The following is a 14,452-nucleotide window of genomic DNA, read 5'->3' on the forward strand; positions in this document are numbered from 1 at the left end:
CTTCCTGAAGGGAGGCTGTGGTGCAAAAGGGTCTGGCCTCTTCTCCCAGGCAAATAGTAGGACCCGAGGAAACAGCCAGAAGTTGTACCAGAGGAGGTTTAGGTTGGACATGAGGAGAAACTTCTTCTCTGAGAGGGTGGTCAGGCACTGCAATGGCTGCCCAGGGAGGTGGTGGAGTCGCCGTCCCTGGCAGCGTTCAAGAGGCGCCTGGATGAGGAGCTACGAGATGTGGGTTAGTGCTTATGGTACTGATAGGAATGGGAGGGGTTGGACTGGATGATCTTGCAGGTCGTTTCCAACCTTGTGATTCTGTGAACAGCATTTCCCTCATCTACCAGTCCGGTCACCCAGCCGTAGAAGGAGATGAGGTCGGTCGAGCACAACCTGCCTTTCATGAACCTTTCATGCTGTGCGGTTGATCTCGCCCAAAACGATTTGCTCCGTAACCTTCCCTGGTGCCGAGGTCAGGCTGACAGGCCTGTAGTTTCCCAGATCCTCCTTAGGGCCCCTCTTGTGGATGGCAGTCCCATTGCCAAGCCTCCGAGGGAGGGGTTGTGAGCACTGGGATTCGGGGTCACCTTCTGGGGATCTTCTGGGGCTCTTCTTGGAGCTCACCTGCGGTCTTGGGACTCCTCTGAAGCTCCTTTAGTTCTCCTTTTGGGGCTCTTTTGGTGGCTCCTTTGGTTCTCCATTGGAGTTCTTTGGGATCTCCATTTGGGTCTCATTTGGGGGCTCTTCTTGGAGCTTTATTGGCATCTTGAGGCTCCTTGGGGGCTCTTTGTGGTTCCTTTGGGCTCTCCTTAGAGTTTTTTGGGGATCTTTTAGGGCTCTTTTTGGAGCTCCTTTTGGTGGCTCCTGCGGTGCTCTTTAGGGTTTTGGGCTCGTTTTTGTGCTTTTGGTGCTTCGTTGGGATCTTGAGGCTCCTTTTGGAACTCCTTTAGGGGTTCTTTGGTTTTCCTTTTGGGGTTCTTTTGGGGGCTCATTTGGTTCTCCATTGCAGCTCTGTAGGGTGTCCTTCGGTGGCCCTTCCTGGAGCTTTGCTGGGATCCCGGGGCTCCTTTGCAGCACTTTGCAGTCTCCTTTTGGGACTCTTTTCAGAGCTTCTTTTGGGAGCTCGTTTTGGACTTTCTTGGGGTTCTTTCAAGGCCGGAGAGATGTTGTCTCACAAAGAATGCCAGGTCCTGATTTCATTCTCCAATTCTTTACCTGCAAAATGCTCCATTGTGGGGTTGTGTGCACCTGAACCCCTTTCTGCTCCCTTGTCTTGGAGGTCTGGTGCCTCCTGCTCCCAATTTTCTGTGTGAAACCAAAAGAGTTGGCACTTGCGGGTAGGACACCACTGTGTCACGGTGTGGCGTGGCAGAAATGGAAGCTGAAAGAAAGAACAGGGACCTCATTCAGGGAAAAAATCTGCATCGTCTGAAGGCCAGCAGGTTGACCGTGGGCCAGCAGTGTGTCCTCGTGGGCAAGAAGGCCAGGGGTGGCCAGCAGTGTGAACCTGGTGGACAAGAATCCTCCCAACTGGTGGTGCAGACACGTCTGAAGGCCGTGCTGCCATTCAGCGAGAGCTGGACAGGCTGAGAGCTGGGCAGAAAAAAAACGGATGAGGTTTAACAACAGCAAGTGTAGAGTCTTGCATCTGGGGAGGAAGAATGGCATGCAGCGGTACAGGATGGGGGATGAGCTGCTGGAGGGGAGCTCTGCACAGAGGGACCTGGGTGTCCTGGTGGACGACAGGTTGCCATGAGGCAGCAGTGTGCCCTGCTGGCCAACATGGCGTCCTGGGGTGCATTGCAAAGAGCGTGGCCAGCAGGTCGAGGGAGGTGATCCTCCCCCTCTGCTCTGCCCTACTGAGGCCTCATCTGGAGCACTGCGTCCAGTTCTGGGCTCCCCAGTACAAAACACACAGGGATCTCTTGGGAAGAGTCCAGCGGAGGGCCACCAAGATGGTGAGGGGCCTGGAGCATCTCTGCTATGGGGAAAGGCTGAGTGAACTGGGTCTGTTCAGCCTTGAGAAGAGAAGACTGAGAGGGGACCTGATCCAGGTCTATAAATATCTGAGGTGTGGGGGGCAGAATGGCGAGGCCGGACTCTTTTCAGTGGTGAGTGGAGACAGGACAAGGGGAAACGGCTGGAAACTGCAGCATAGGAAGTTGTGCAGCAATGTGCAAAGGAACGGCTGTGCAGTGAGGGGAGGAGTGCTGGAACAGGCTGCAGGGAGGTGGGGGAGTCTATGGGTCCCAACATGTCTCTATGGGTCCCAACATGTCTCTATGGGTCCCAACTTGTCTCTATGGGTCCCAGTGTGTCTCTATGGGTCCCACTGCTCACTGGAACAGGCTGCCCATGGAGGTGGTGGAGTCTCCTGCTCTGCAGATGTTCCAGACCTGCCTGGATGCCGACCTGTGCGACCTGCTGTAGGAACGGCTTGGGCAGGGGGTTGGACTCCATGAGCTCTGCAGCTCTCTACCAACCCCTGTGATTCTGTGCTTCAGTTCATAGATTGGATTTGCCACCATTTCTTTCTTTCGGGGTGTTGCTCCTTTTTGGTGGTAAACAAAACCCCCTGTGAGAAGCATGGCTCTGACTGCTTCTTCTGTCTGCTTTTCCAGGTTATGGAGACTGGAACTCTGGGACAAACAGAGGCAAGTACGCTGCCAGCTCGAGCGGGTTCCTGACAGACGGGTTCGTTAGCTTCAGCTCCTGAAGGATACAATGCAGAGTCTGCATTCCCTCTTCTTTTATTTTTAGGGTTTTTTTTTTGCAACCACTTTCTTTTATTGTAAAACCTTGTCGAGATGTTAACGACTTCCTTCCCCCGTTTTTTCGGAAGGGCCACACGGCCGAGGATTTGGGTTTTTCTGTTCCAGCCCATCTTGATATTGCTGCTGGGTAAAGGCTGGAAAATGGCCTCCGATGGGCTTTGGCGTTACCCAGCGAGGCTGATTTTAGAGGCTGTGCGTTGGGTGCATTTGTTTACCCATGCACCTTAGCTTGAATTAAATATTACCTGTGACAGATCGCCAGGAATGAGAGCTCTCTGTTTTGTTCTTGCAGGGTATGAGAGCTACAACTACGGCTACGGCTACGGGCAGGACAACTCGGGCAGCTATGGCTACGGCATGGCTGCCTCCAACTCGTGGGATATGGGCAACTCGGACATGGACATGAACCCGGATGGTGCTGGCAGTGCCGACGCCGTCATTGCCAAAATGAACCAGCGCCTGGATGTGGTGTCCCACCTGGATGCTGACAGCATGCAGGGCGGGCACTACGGCTCCGGCGGGGATCGGTGAGTGGGAAAATCATGGAATGATTGTTTAGGTTGGGTTGGAAGGGACTTTAAAGATTCTGGAACAATTGAATGGTTGGGTTGGGAGAGTTCTTAAAAATAATAGGATCATGAGATCCTAGAATAATTGAGTTGGAAGAGTCCTTGAAGGTCAGAGAACCATGGAATCACAGCAGAGTTGAGTTGGACTCGTCCTTCAAGATCGTGGAACCGTGGAATGGTAGAATGGTTGAGTTGGAAGGGTTTTTAAAGATGGAATCACAGCATGGTTGGGTTGGAATTGTCCTTAAAGGTCATAGAACCAAGGAACGGTTGAATGGTTGGGTTGGAAGGGTCCTTGAAGGTCACAGAACTATGGAATCACAGGGTGGTTGGGTTGGAAGGGTCCTTGAAGGTCATAGAACTATGGAATCACAGCGTGGTTGGGTTGGAAGGGTCCTTAAAGGTCATAGAACTATGGAATCACAGCGTGGTTGGGTTGGAAGGGTCCTTGAAGGTCATAGAACTATGGAATCACAGTGTGGTTGGGTTGGAAGGGTCCTTAAAGGTCATAGAACTATGGAATCACAGCGTGGTTGGGTTGGAAGGGTCCTTGAAGGTCATAGAACTATGGAATCACAGCATGGTTGGGTTGGAAGGGTCCTTAAAGATCAACAACTCCAAGTTCTTTTCCTGGAGGAAAAAGTAACCCGTTAAAACACGACCCAAAACAAATTGCTGCCAGTGTCAACTTTCTGCCTGGTAAAAGTGGGTGTGCACAGGTGTCCCCAGATGTCCAGGAATGGGGACAGGAGCTCCAGCTGGGCTGTGTCCCCACACAGCTGATAATGTGGGCTCCTCTTGGTGTTTTGGGGTCTTTTAGGGCATCCTGGGCACTCACAAAGCAATGAAGGGTTTGGGGACTCGGTTTCTTTGTTTTTTTCCATGTCGATGGGGCTTTGGTTCTTCCACCCTGCATGGAAGTGAACTGGGACATTGCAGCTGTGCCTTATCCTAGCCCTCGTCCCACAGAGTGGAAACAATCCCACGCTCAGTGATACGCTGAAGTGTTTAAAATACCAATAAAAACCCATTTTGAAGCATTTTGTTGGTTTAACCTCTGCTGGGCTCTAACACAGTGTCCCAGAATCCCAGAACCAGCAGAGTTGGAAGAGACTTCTGGAGAGCAGAGGACATCATTGGCCTTCTTGGCTATGAGGGCACTCTGTTGGCCACTGTTGGCTTTCATGGCTGTGAGGGAGCCCTGTTGGCCATCGTTGGCCTTTTTGGCAATGCTCTCAGTCCTGGTCACGCTGTTGGCCATCGTTGGCCTTTTTGGCAATGCTCTCAGTCCATGGTCACCCTGTTGGCCACCACTGGCCTTTTTGGCAATGCTCTCAGTCCATGGTCACCCTGTTGGCCACCGTTGGCCTTTTTGGCAATGCTCTCAGTCCTGGTCACACTGTTGGCCACCGTTGGCCTTCTTGGACCCACAGGCATGCTGCTGACCCTTCTCTCTCCACAGGTACGACTCATACGAATCCTACGACTCGAGGTCCTCGCTGAACGACCGGGACATGTACCGCTCCGGTTATGACTACAACGAGAACGAGAACGACAACGCCTACGACAGTCACTACGACGGTCACTACGACGACCACTATGAAAGTCACTACGACAGCTTCTATGGGACCCGCAGGGACCAGTACCAGCACAGGGCGCGGGATGGCTTTGGCCAACGGGGTCAGAACTGGGCGCGGGACGGGCGCAACACCAGAGCCATGGCTTCACCGTACTCGGGGCGCATGGGCGGGCAGTGGAACGACGCGCCGCGAGGCCTGGGCCCCCACGGCTCCTCCCGCCTGCCCTCCCTCTTCTCCCACAACATCATCCCGGAGCTCGGCGCGTTCCAAGGGATGCGAGGATTTTCGGGGAACGTGCGCTTCGGAGGAGGCATGATGAAGCAGAGGATGAGGAGAAACTGGAAAATGTGGGATTCAGACTTTAAAGTGAGTACTTGTGCAACATCCTCCCAAGTCGTTTAACTCGAGTGGATGTTATGCAGCCCCGTAGGGAAATGGTTGACCTACAAAAGGCTCCAAAGCACGCGCTGGGAGGTGGTCAGTGTAGTTCCACACGTTGCTGGCTTGACTTTGTAGTGTGTATCTCCTAAGGACAGACCGAGGAGCGTTCGTATGTGCAGTGCTTTAATCTGAAAACATTTCTTTCCTAACGGTAGGAGAATATCACTGTCGTTTTTTACCTCATCTCCTGTTTTGTAGAGGTGGCGGGCTGTGTCCTGCCTGATGGACAGTGCTGACGAGGAACTGGTGGAACAAAGCAGTGCTGGGTGAGGAGAGCACCGCCCTCGCAGTGGTGATGAACCTTTCTCTCCTCTTGCAGCCTCAGAAAAAGAAAATGAAGAAGGACCTCACCGGAAAGAAGAGGAAGCAAACCAGCAGCTCAGATGAACCTGACAGCAAGGCGGCGAAGACAGATGGCTCCGAATCGGACTCTGACAACGGTGAGGGCAGAGGTCCCCAAAGGGGCTTTGCTAGGTGGCAGTGGGACCTCAGCTGGGTTCTGACCGTGCTGTTCCTTTCAGAGGAAGGAACCGAAGGAGAATTGGGAGAAAAAGAGGAGAAAGAAGGCTCCAGAGGCGTAAGTGACTCTTGAAAAGTTGTAGCTCCTCATAATTAAGAATGTCAGTTTTAGTTGGAGGCGGAGCGGTGCAGTGAGGGCAGGGGCAGAGTCCTACACCTGGGGAGGAGTGGCCACACACATCAGCACTGGCTGGGAGCTGGAGGAGCTCTGCAGGGGTGAACCTGGGCTTCCAGTGGTCAACAGTTGAGCCAGCAGCCCTTGTGGCCAAGAAGTCCAGTGGTGATGGCTGATGCGTGATTCCGGCCGGCCTTAACGTCCCCATCTTGCATTTTAGGAAGGGGAAGATGAAGAAGGTCGAGACTCAGAGAAAGGTGAGTTGGTGTGTGTGCATAGCAGCTCACAGGAGAGGGAGCAGAGGGATGGTGTGTGCTCTGAATGTGCACACGGAGTGGTGCCCAGCAGCAGCAGAGGGCTCTGACGTGGCAGGAGAGAGATGGAAGGCTGAATCTCTGGTTTATTCAGACTGTTGGAGTCCGTTTCCAACCCAACCATTTTACAGCTTTGTGATATTTAAGGCCCCTTCCAACCCAGCCCATCCCATGATTCTATCATCTTTAAGGACCCATCCAACCCATCCCATGATTGTGGGATCTTTAAGGACCCCATCTGATTCTCTGAAGTAAAGGTGGTGACAATTACTGCCCCTTACCCAAGTGAATCTGTAATGAATTGATTGAAAGCCTTCTGCAACCGGAAGCGGTGAGCACTCATTAAAACAGAGAGACAGGAAACCACCTCGAGTGTGTTTGTGTGCCATATGCCCCAACAGGGATCCTAAATCCGAGGCACGTTTGTCCCTGCCTGGAGGGAGCAGCTCCTCGACTCCAGCGTCCCTCTGCCAAGCAATTTCGGGCCAAGCACTGATCTTGTCCAGGGCAGTTCTCTTGAATCAGGTGCTGTCCTCAAGTAGCGCCCTGAAATGCAACCTGCTTTAAACACTTAGGTGCTTTAACAATTCAAGAAGAGATCAGTCAAATCAAACGCAAATTACAGGCGGGCAAGAAAACTCAAGAGAGGCAAAAGAAGAGGCACCGAGATCGCATGGTGGAAAGGTAACGGCTCTCGTTTTGTTTCACTGAGCGATGCTGCCTCCTCCTCGGGGAGGAATGCGATGGTTGCAGGCTGGGTCCTTTCTTTGTTCCTCAGTTCTCCCAGTGCTGTGTTTGCTCCTGCCCGTCTCCTGGTGCTGAATATTTGGATGTGTTACAGTTGGGGGCAAACTCGAGTTGGCGACGTGCAGCCAACGCTGATGGAGAAATGGGCAAATCTCCAGGGCACATCCCACAGATGGGGATCCCCACTTAATGGGGTTGGGGGAGAGCTGTAGGCAGCTCTGCTTTCTGTTAGTGAGCGGCACTCGTCGCAGAGCTCAGGTTTCAAAGTAACTCTAAAAGGGAAATAGTGGCTGCCACAGAAATTGGGAAGGGGCAGGTATTGTCAGCATAAAACTCACGAGGTGCACAGGGTGTTGTTGAACCCGAGTCTTTTCTCAACAAAGTATTGCCACTTCCACCTGCAAACAACACCGACTCTTGCCTCAAAAAGTGGGGATTTGTGCAAAAAATGTCACTTGGCAAAGAATTTGTTCTTAAGCTTCACAGCTCCTTGAGTGCAGTTGTCCTCCAGGAGGAAGCGAGGCCGCCTTCCCACAGTAGAATTCTGTCCCTTTCTCCCAGCCAAGACAGGGAGAATCGTCTTAATTCATAGTTACAGCTTCGCTTTAATGATAAAAGAAAAGAATTTTTAAGGTCTGCAAAGGTTTAAAAGAATTTGGCCTCAAGTTTTGTGGTGTGCCATCCGTCCCGAGCTGCTCCTTACTGTTAGCATTTGTTTCCAGTCTGACCTCTTTGAGTACGAGCTGGATTTCTTTATTGGGAAGCTCTCTGTAGCATTTTTAAAGATGGGAACGCTTTCCTGCGTAGAGGAAACCCGCTGTAGGGGGGTTGGACTGAGGCTGAGCTCTGGAGATCCCCTCTGCTCCTCTGCTTTGTGGAAAATCCCAGCATCTGAGCACCACCTCAGCCCCTTTCCCCTCTGCTGGGTTCCCCGCTCCACCGTTTGTCTGCGTTGCCCCCCAGCATTCGGGTTGTGGGATGGAAGCCTGCACTGGGCGTCCCTCCCGCTCACACCTGCTGTCCCAGCAGGATCCAGTACGTTTGCTCCCTGTGCAAATATCGCACCTTCTACGACGACGAGATGAACAGCCACCTGGAGAGCAAATTCCACAAGGAGCACTTCAAGTTTGTTGGAACCAAGCTGCCCCAGCAGACTGCTGACTTCCTGCAGGTGAGCGCTGCTGAAGTTTCGATCCTCTATGAATGAGGTTTGGGTGATTTTTGTGTTGCTTTGGTTTTCATTTCCACAGCTGCTACTCCTCACTCTTGCCTTCCAGGAATACGTTGCCAATAAAACGAGGAAAACTGAAGAGCGCCGTAAAGCAATTGAGGACATCAACGCTGTTATCCAGCAGATCTACAGGGACCAGGATCTCACACAAGGTGAGCTCTCACCCCTTTCTGATTGGTGATTAATTAGCTTTGCTGTGGCTCACCGATGGAGCGTTTGATGGTTAGAACGTGGCATAAAAATGGAGCTTGAATGTTGTTTCAAATGAGAAAATTTAAATGGTAGAACAACATTTATCCAATATTTACCGGCCTTAGAAGAAAATTCTGGATTAAGGTTCCTTCCAACCCGAACATTCCATAGCCCTGTGATCTTTCAGGACCCTTCCAGCCCAACCGATTCTATGATCTTTCAGGACCCTTCCAGCCCAACCGATTCTATGATCTTTCAGGACCCTTCCAGCCCAACTGATTCTATGATCTTTCAGGACCCTTCCAGCCCAACCGATTCTATGATCTTTCAGGACCCTTCCAGCCCAACTGATTCTATGATCTTTCAGGACCCTTCCAGCCCAACTGATTCTATGATCTTTCAGGACCCTTCCAGCCCAACCAATTCTATGATCTTTCAGGACCCTTCCAGCCCAACCAATTCTATGATCTTTCAGGACCCTTCCAGCCCTAGCCATTCAGTGATCTTCAAGCACCTCCCAGACCAATCCATTCTATCATGTCATGTTCTGTGACCTTCACGGACCCTTCCACCCCAAACCATTCTTTCACTTTATGGTTCTGTGATCTTCAGGGGCCCTTCCAGCCCAACCTGAAGGTTGGAACCCTCGGGTTATCCCCTGTGTTTGCTTCTCCTTCCCCTCAGCCCCCGTTCTGCCCCTTGGGGAGACTCCTGATGCACTGTGAAGTGAATTTTTGGTAGGAAGGTGATGCACGTGGGGCTCACCTTGTTCCAATCTTCCAGACGTCGGTATGGAGCACTTCATCAAGAAGGTGGAGGCCGCTCACTGCGCTGCCTGCGACCTCTTCATCCCCATGCAGTACGGCATCATCCAGAAGCACCTGAAGTCTCTCGACCACAACCACAACCGCAGGGTGAGCGCTGCCTCCTTCCTGCCCTGGGAATCCCTTTTTATTTATATTTTTGGGGGGGAGGCTCCAGCCACAACAACAGCAGCAGTGTGGATTTGTTGGCTCAGGCGGCTCCTGAAAATGGGGAGAAATGTTTTTCTTCACCTTTCGGTGCCGTTTGCAGAGAGGCAGCACTGAGTTCTGAGGCTCCCACGTCAGCTCTGTGAAACAGGGCAAAGCGTTGATGGAAGCAGCTTCAGCAAAGCCCCACTGTTCCTTCTGAGCACGAGACGTCGCGCCTCCCTCTGCGGAGACGCCGATGCCTCAGGTGGATGAAACGCGTGTTTATTTCTGTACCCCACGCAGGCCATGATGGAGCAGTCCAAGAAATCCTCCCTGGTAGTGGCCAGGAGCATTCTGAACAACAAGCTGATCAGTAAGAAGCTGGAGCGGTACCTGAAGGTGGGTGTGCAGAGCGGCTGTGGTTCTGCCCATAGCTGAGCTTTGGCATTTCGGTGCATTTTGGTAACACCTTTGGGTCCCTCGTTGCTGATGACGGGTTCTTCTGCTCTGTGTGGTGCTGCTTGTGGGTGGAAGCAGCCCCAGAGCCTGAGAGCTGCGTGGTTTCAAGCTGAAACTTGTGTTTGCACACAGCTGCTGTGACCCGGTGTGAAGTTATGGGTTTATCAGCAGGGAAATGTTTGCCTTCTGTTGCAGGGTGAGAATCCTTTCACGGATGACCCCGAAGAAAAAGAGGAGCACGAGGAGGGAGAAGGGGGAGCGGCTGGGAACGTGGAGGAAGGGACAGCAGAAGGAGGAGACGAAAACAAGGACGAGGAGGAGCATCTGGAAGAAGAGAATGGGGATGATGAGAACAAGGAGGAACACGTGGGCGATGAGAACAAGGAGGAAGAGAATTTAGACAGTGAGAATAAAGTGGAAGAAATTTTAGACAGTGGAAACAAAGAGGAAGGAAATCTGGAAGATGAAAGCAACGATCCTAAGGAGAACCCAGAAGGAAATGAAAATGAGGAGGAGGAAGAAAAAGGGACAAAGAGGGAAACTGAGGCCCAGGCAGAAGCACAAGAAGTGGAGCTGGGTGCAGGGAGCAGAGGGGGGGAGGAGGAGGAGGAGGAGGAGGAGAGCTGGCAGCCTGCTGGGGAGTCGCTGCCCGAGGATGAAGAGCAGCAGCCAGCAGAAGGTGAAGAGGAGGAGGAGGAGAGTGAAGAAACTGCTGCTGCTCCTGAGGACGAGGCATAAAACATTGGATGGGAAAGCTGACGTGAAAGAACTGGCATCTTTTTTTTAAGAACATTGGAAAGAAGTGTAACTGTATCTGTGAATTTCATAGCACACGTTGAGTTACCGTTCCACTAAACCCATGTAGGCAGTGGAAGCCTTTACCTGTAAAGTGATGGGGGAAAATAGATTCTTATTTTATTTTTTTGTTCTGTTTTGTTTTTGTTTTGGTTTGTTTTTGTTTTTTTTTTACCAAATCTTCATTTGAGTAGCTAGGTTTTGTGTGGTCTGGTTTTTTAGATGCCTTTGTACTAGGAGAGCTTCTCTGAGCATGTGTACCAACCGGCGCATCGTCACCGCCTGGCAAAGGAGAGCTCTTCTCTCTTCCCCCGGACACATTTTCTATATTTAATGAAGATGTGGTTTGTCCCCTCAGCCTGTCCGCCTGGAGCCAGCAGAAGTTCCCTCGCAGGGCGTCCATTCCTGCGACGCACGCTGTGAGGTTCTGCATCGTCTCCGTGTGACTGTAATATTTCCTCCCCGATGTTTTAACGCGGAGCGAAAGTTTTCAGTGGTGTCAACGTTTGTGGTGTTTGTGAAATGCTTTCCCTTGGAGGTGGATGTTGTGGTGGGTGGAGATAAAGGACTACCTGCAACTACCACGACTCTGCCTTCATTTCAGAGCTGGGAGGAGGTGCTCAGCACCGCTCTGCTGCCCCTGAAGTGTCGTCACCCGGAGCGCAGATCTGCCTCTGGGATGAGGTTTGATGGCCATTCTGTGCTGCTGTGAGCGTTAAGGACCCTTCCAGCATAACCCGTTCTCTGGTTCTTTGACCTTCAAGGACTCTTCTGGCCCACAGCTCTGTGATTTTCTGACCCTTCCAACCATTCCATCATCTCTAAGATCCCTTCCCAATTTATTCCGTGATTCTTAAGGACTCTTCCAACCCTTCATGGGCAGGACATGACACACGTGTTCCATCAGCCAGAAGGAAGGGCTCAATCCACAATTAAATCTCTCCTAATTAGGGCATTGCTGCAGCTGCCGTTAAGGTTTCGAGGCTTTTCAAGTGAAACCTTGCTCCTTAATGCACCAACTGTTGCTGTGCTCCAGACACGTTGCAGGACGTTCTGTGGAATTTGTTCTCCCTCAAGCACCACATTTCCTCCTCAAATTTCCTCATTTTTCCCTTCATAATGCCGTTTTTGGGTCACATTTCCCTCTTTTGTCCTCACTCTCCTTTATCTCTCTCCTTACACTCCTCCACTTTCTCCACATTTTTCTTCCCATTTCTCCTCTTTTTTCGCCTTTTCCCATTTTTCCTTCACGTTTCCTCATTTTTCCCCCATTTATTTTCCTTTCTCATTTCTCCCAATTTTCCCTTCACTTTCCTTCACTTTCCCCTCAGATTTCCTCATTTTTCTCTTCCCGTTTCCTCACCTTTCTCCATTTTTCCCACTCATTTCTTCGTTTTTCCTTATTTTTCCCTCCTATTTATTTATCTCTTCTTTTTCCCCTTCATATTTCATCCCTTTCCCATTTTCCTCTCCTTTTCCTTCACTTTTCCCCTCTACTGTCTCCGTTTTTCCTTCACTATTCCTTATTCTTCTTCCTTTTCCCCCATTTTCCCCTCTGTTTTCCCCCTTGTTGTTGCTCTTTTCCCCCCAGAATCGAACTGAATTCCCCTTTCCATGTTAATCGCAGCCCCTCGAGGAGCAGCAGAGGGACGGGGTCACGCTTAGGGCTGGGGTCAGGGGTCAGAGGTTACGGTGTCACTCTGCTGCCTCAGGGCTGCTCAGCAGGAGCAGGCCGCAGCTCCATAGCAACCGCAGCTTCCGCCGCCGCCGCCCAATCGGGTGCGGATACGGGCATGATTGACGGCACAGAGGAGCGAGCGGGGCCTACGGCAATTCACCAATGGGATTCGGGGTTGGGCGCGAGGCGGGGCAGCGAGGCCCAATGGGAACTGTGGAAAGGCCGCGCCTCTGGGAGCACACGACCAAAGGCGCTTCCGGTGGGCGGTGCTTTGGCGTACAGCCAATCGGTGCCTTCCGTGGGCGGGCATAACGGCACAGTTGCGGCCAATCGGCGTCGGGCACGGTGCGCCTGCGTACTGCGCGCTCGAGCGGCCGAGCGGAGCCTCGGCGCTGCGGCGGAGCACGACATGGAGCCGGGATACGGCGGTACGTACGGTCCGGGGGCTGCAGGGGGCGGCCGGGCCCTCCCCGGTACCTCCCGGGGCCTTTCCGATCCCGCGGGGCCTCCTCGCCGCATCAACAACGGTTAAACCTAAGGGGAGGCGTTGTGCCCGCCCTCTGTGAGGGGGAGCCGCAGCCCATTGGCTGAGCGGAGAGTCGCTCAGCTCTGGGCGGCCGCTGATAGGCTGATGGGTTGTGGGGCTCCGGGGGATGGGGGGAGGGGGGTGAGAATAGGGGAAAAAAACGGGGAGGGCGGATGGGGGGGCGGAATTCGGTGCCCCCCCCCCCCCCTTGTTGGTTACCCTCGTGGGGGTGTTTCGGTGTGAGGGGGAGGAAGAGGAGCGGGGCCCGGTGCTGGAGGAGCCTCAAAATGGCGGCGGTGCGGCCACGCCCCAGCAGAACCCCTGAAAAAACACTGAGAGGCGGGGGAGGGGGGGGGGGGGGGCGTCATTGCGACCCCCAGTGCGTGAGGTGACCTCGTAAAATGGGGGAGAGGGAGATGTGCGCTGGCAGGGAGTGGTGGGTTGGGGGAGAAGGGCGTTAAGCTCAGAAAGTGGGGATTTAGGTTTGATGTGAGGAGGGAAGGTTTTATTGCCTTCAAGGACCTTTCCAGCCCAGTTCGTGCTTTGATCTTTCAGGACCCTTCCAACCCGATCATTCTGTTGAGCTTTGAGACCCTTTATATCCAACCATTCTGTGGCACTGTGGTTTTATGACTTTCAAGGACCTTTCCGGCCCATTCTGTGGTTCTGTGATCTTTAAGGACCCTTCCAACCTGAGTCGTGCTGTGATGGTGCAGTTCTGTGATCTTCAAAGACCCTTCCAACCCAACTCGTTCTGTGATTTTCTGATCTTTAAGGACCTTTCCAACCCAACCCATTCTGTGGTTCTGCGATTTTTCAAAGACCCTCCCACCCCAAGCATTCTGTGATTCTGTGATCTTTAAGGCCCCTTCCAACCCATTCTGTCGTTCTTTGGTTCTGTGATTTTTAAGGGCTCTTCAACTCAGCCATCCCATGGAATAGCTGTGGCACATCTGACCTAAAGCCAGGCGTTTTGGCCTCAAAATCCACCTCATGCTCTGCCCCCTTGATGCACTCTGTAGATCATTTTATGAAGGGGTCAGTGATACTCTGGGTGTAAAAATTGCCTTTTATTTCCCAAATATTTCATGAGTTTTCTTCTTGGGAGATACCTGCTGATAAGACACTGCTGACACTGGGTTGTTCATAACTCTCACTAGGGTAGCACAGAGCTCACGCAGCTCTCTGAGTAGGTGTTCCCCAGGGAAAGGGTTAAGCTGGGCTTTGTTTTCTGATTGGTTTTAAGGTAATTAAGGGCAGAAAGTGAAACCGTGCTGGAAAAACACCGTATCCTGAAACCAGCTTCCTTACTTTGTGTTCTTCTTGCAGGTTATGGCTCCTGGAGTACTGGAGCCACCAACACACAAGGTGAATTGCTTTACATTGATATATACATTAAACAAACAAACAAACAAGTGGGGAAATATCTCTCGGAGCTGAATCCATCTTTCTTCTTTCCCTCAGGTACCTACGCAGCGGGTGCGACAAGCTGGCAAGGTGGGTGCTACACGGAGCTGCCATCCCAAAAAAAAGCCCCCAAGCCGCTGTCTGGGAGCAGACAAAGAGGG

General features: G+C 52.2%; 2 protein-coding genes across 2 annotated transcripts in view; both read left to right on the forward strand.

Moving 5' to 3' along the window:
• Positions 1-1,773: 1,773 nt before the first annotated feature.
• Positions 1,774-10,623, forward strand: AKAP8L (A-kinase anchoring protein 8 like; the record flags this gene model as incomplete). Its single annotated transcript, XM_079547966.1, has 13 exons — positions 1,774-1,786; positions 2,613-2,645; positions 3,058-3,292; positions 4,797-5,280; positions 5,675-5,795; positions 5,877-5,932; positions 6,210-6,246; positions 6,879-6,987; positions 8,080-8,221; positions 8,328-8,433; positions 9,257-9,387; positions 9,730-9,825; positions 10,081-10,623. The coding sequence occupies 13 exons, from the start codon at positions 1,774-1,776 to the stop codon at positions 10,621-10,623; spliced, it is 2,106 nt and encodes a 701-aa protein (XP_079404092.1).
• Positions 10,624-12,767: 2,144 nt separating this feature from the next.
• AKAP8 (A-kinase anchoring protein 8) overlaps positions 12,768-14,452 on the forward strand; it is a gene marked incomplete at both ends in the record, with an annotated part of 66,989 nt that continues 65,304 nt past the window's right edge. Inside the window, 3 exons of the mRNA XM_079547958.1 lie at positions 12,768-12,786; positions 14,214-14,252; positions 14,349-14,381. Of these exons, the coding sequence (XP_079404084.1) occupies positions 12,768-12,786; positions 14,214-14,252; positions 14,349-14,381 (91 nt within the window). The remainder of the gene's footprint in view (positions 12,787-14,213; positions 14,253-14,348; positions 14,382-14,452) is intronic.

The sequence above is a fragment of the Tetrao urogallus genome (genome assembly GCF_951394365.1).
Source record: "Tetrao urogallus genome assembly, chromosome: 36".
NCBI classification, from domain to species: Eukaryota; Metazoa; Chordata; class Aves; order Galliformes; family Phasianidae; genus Tetrao; species Tetrao urogallus.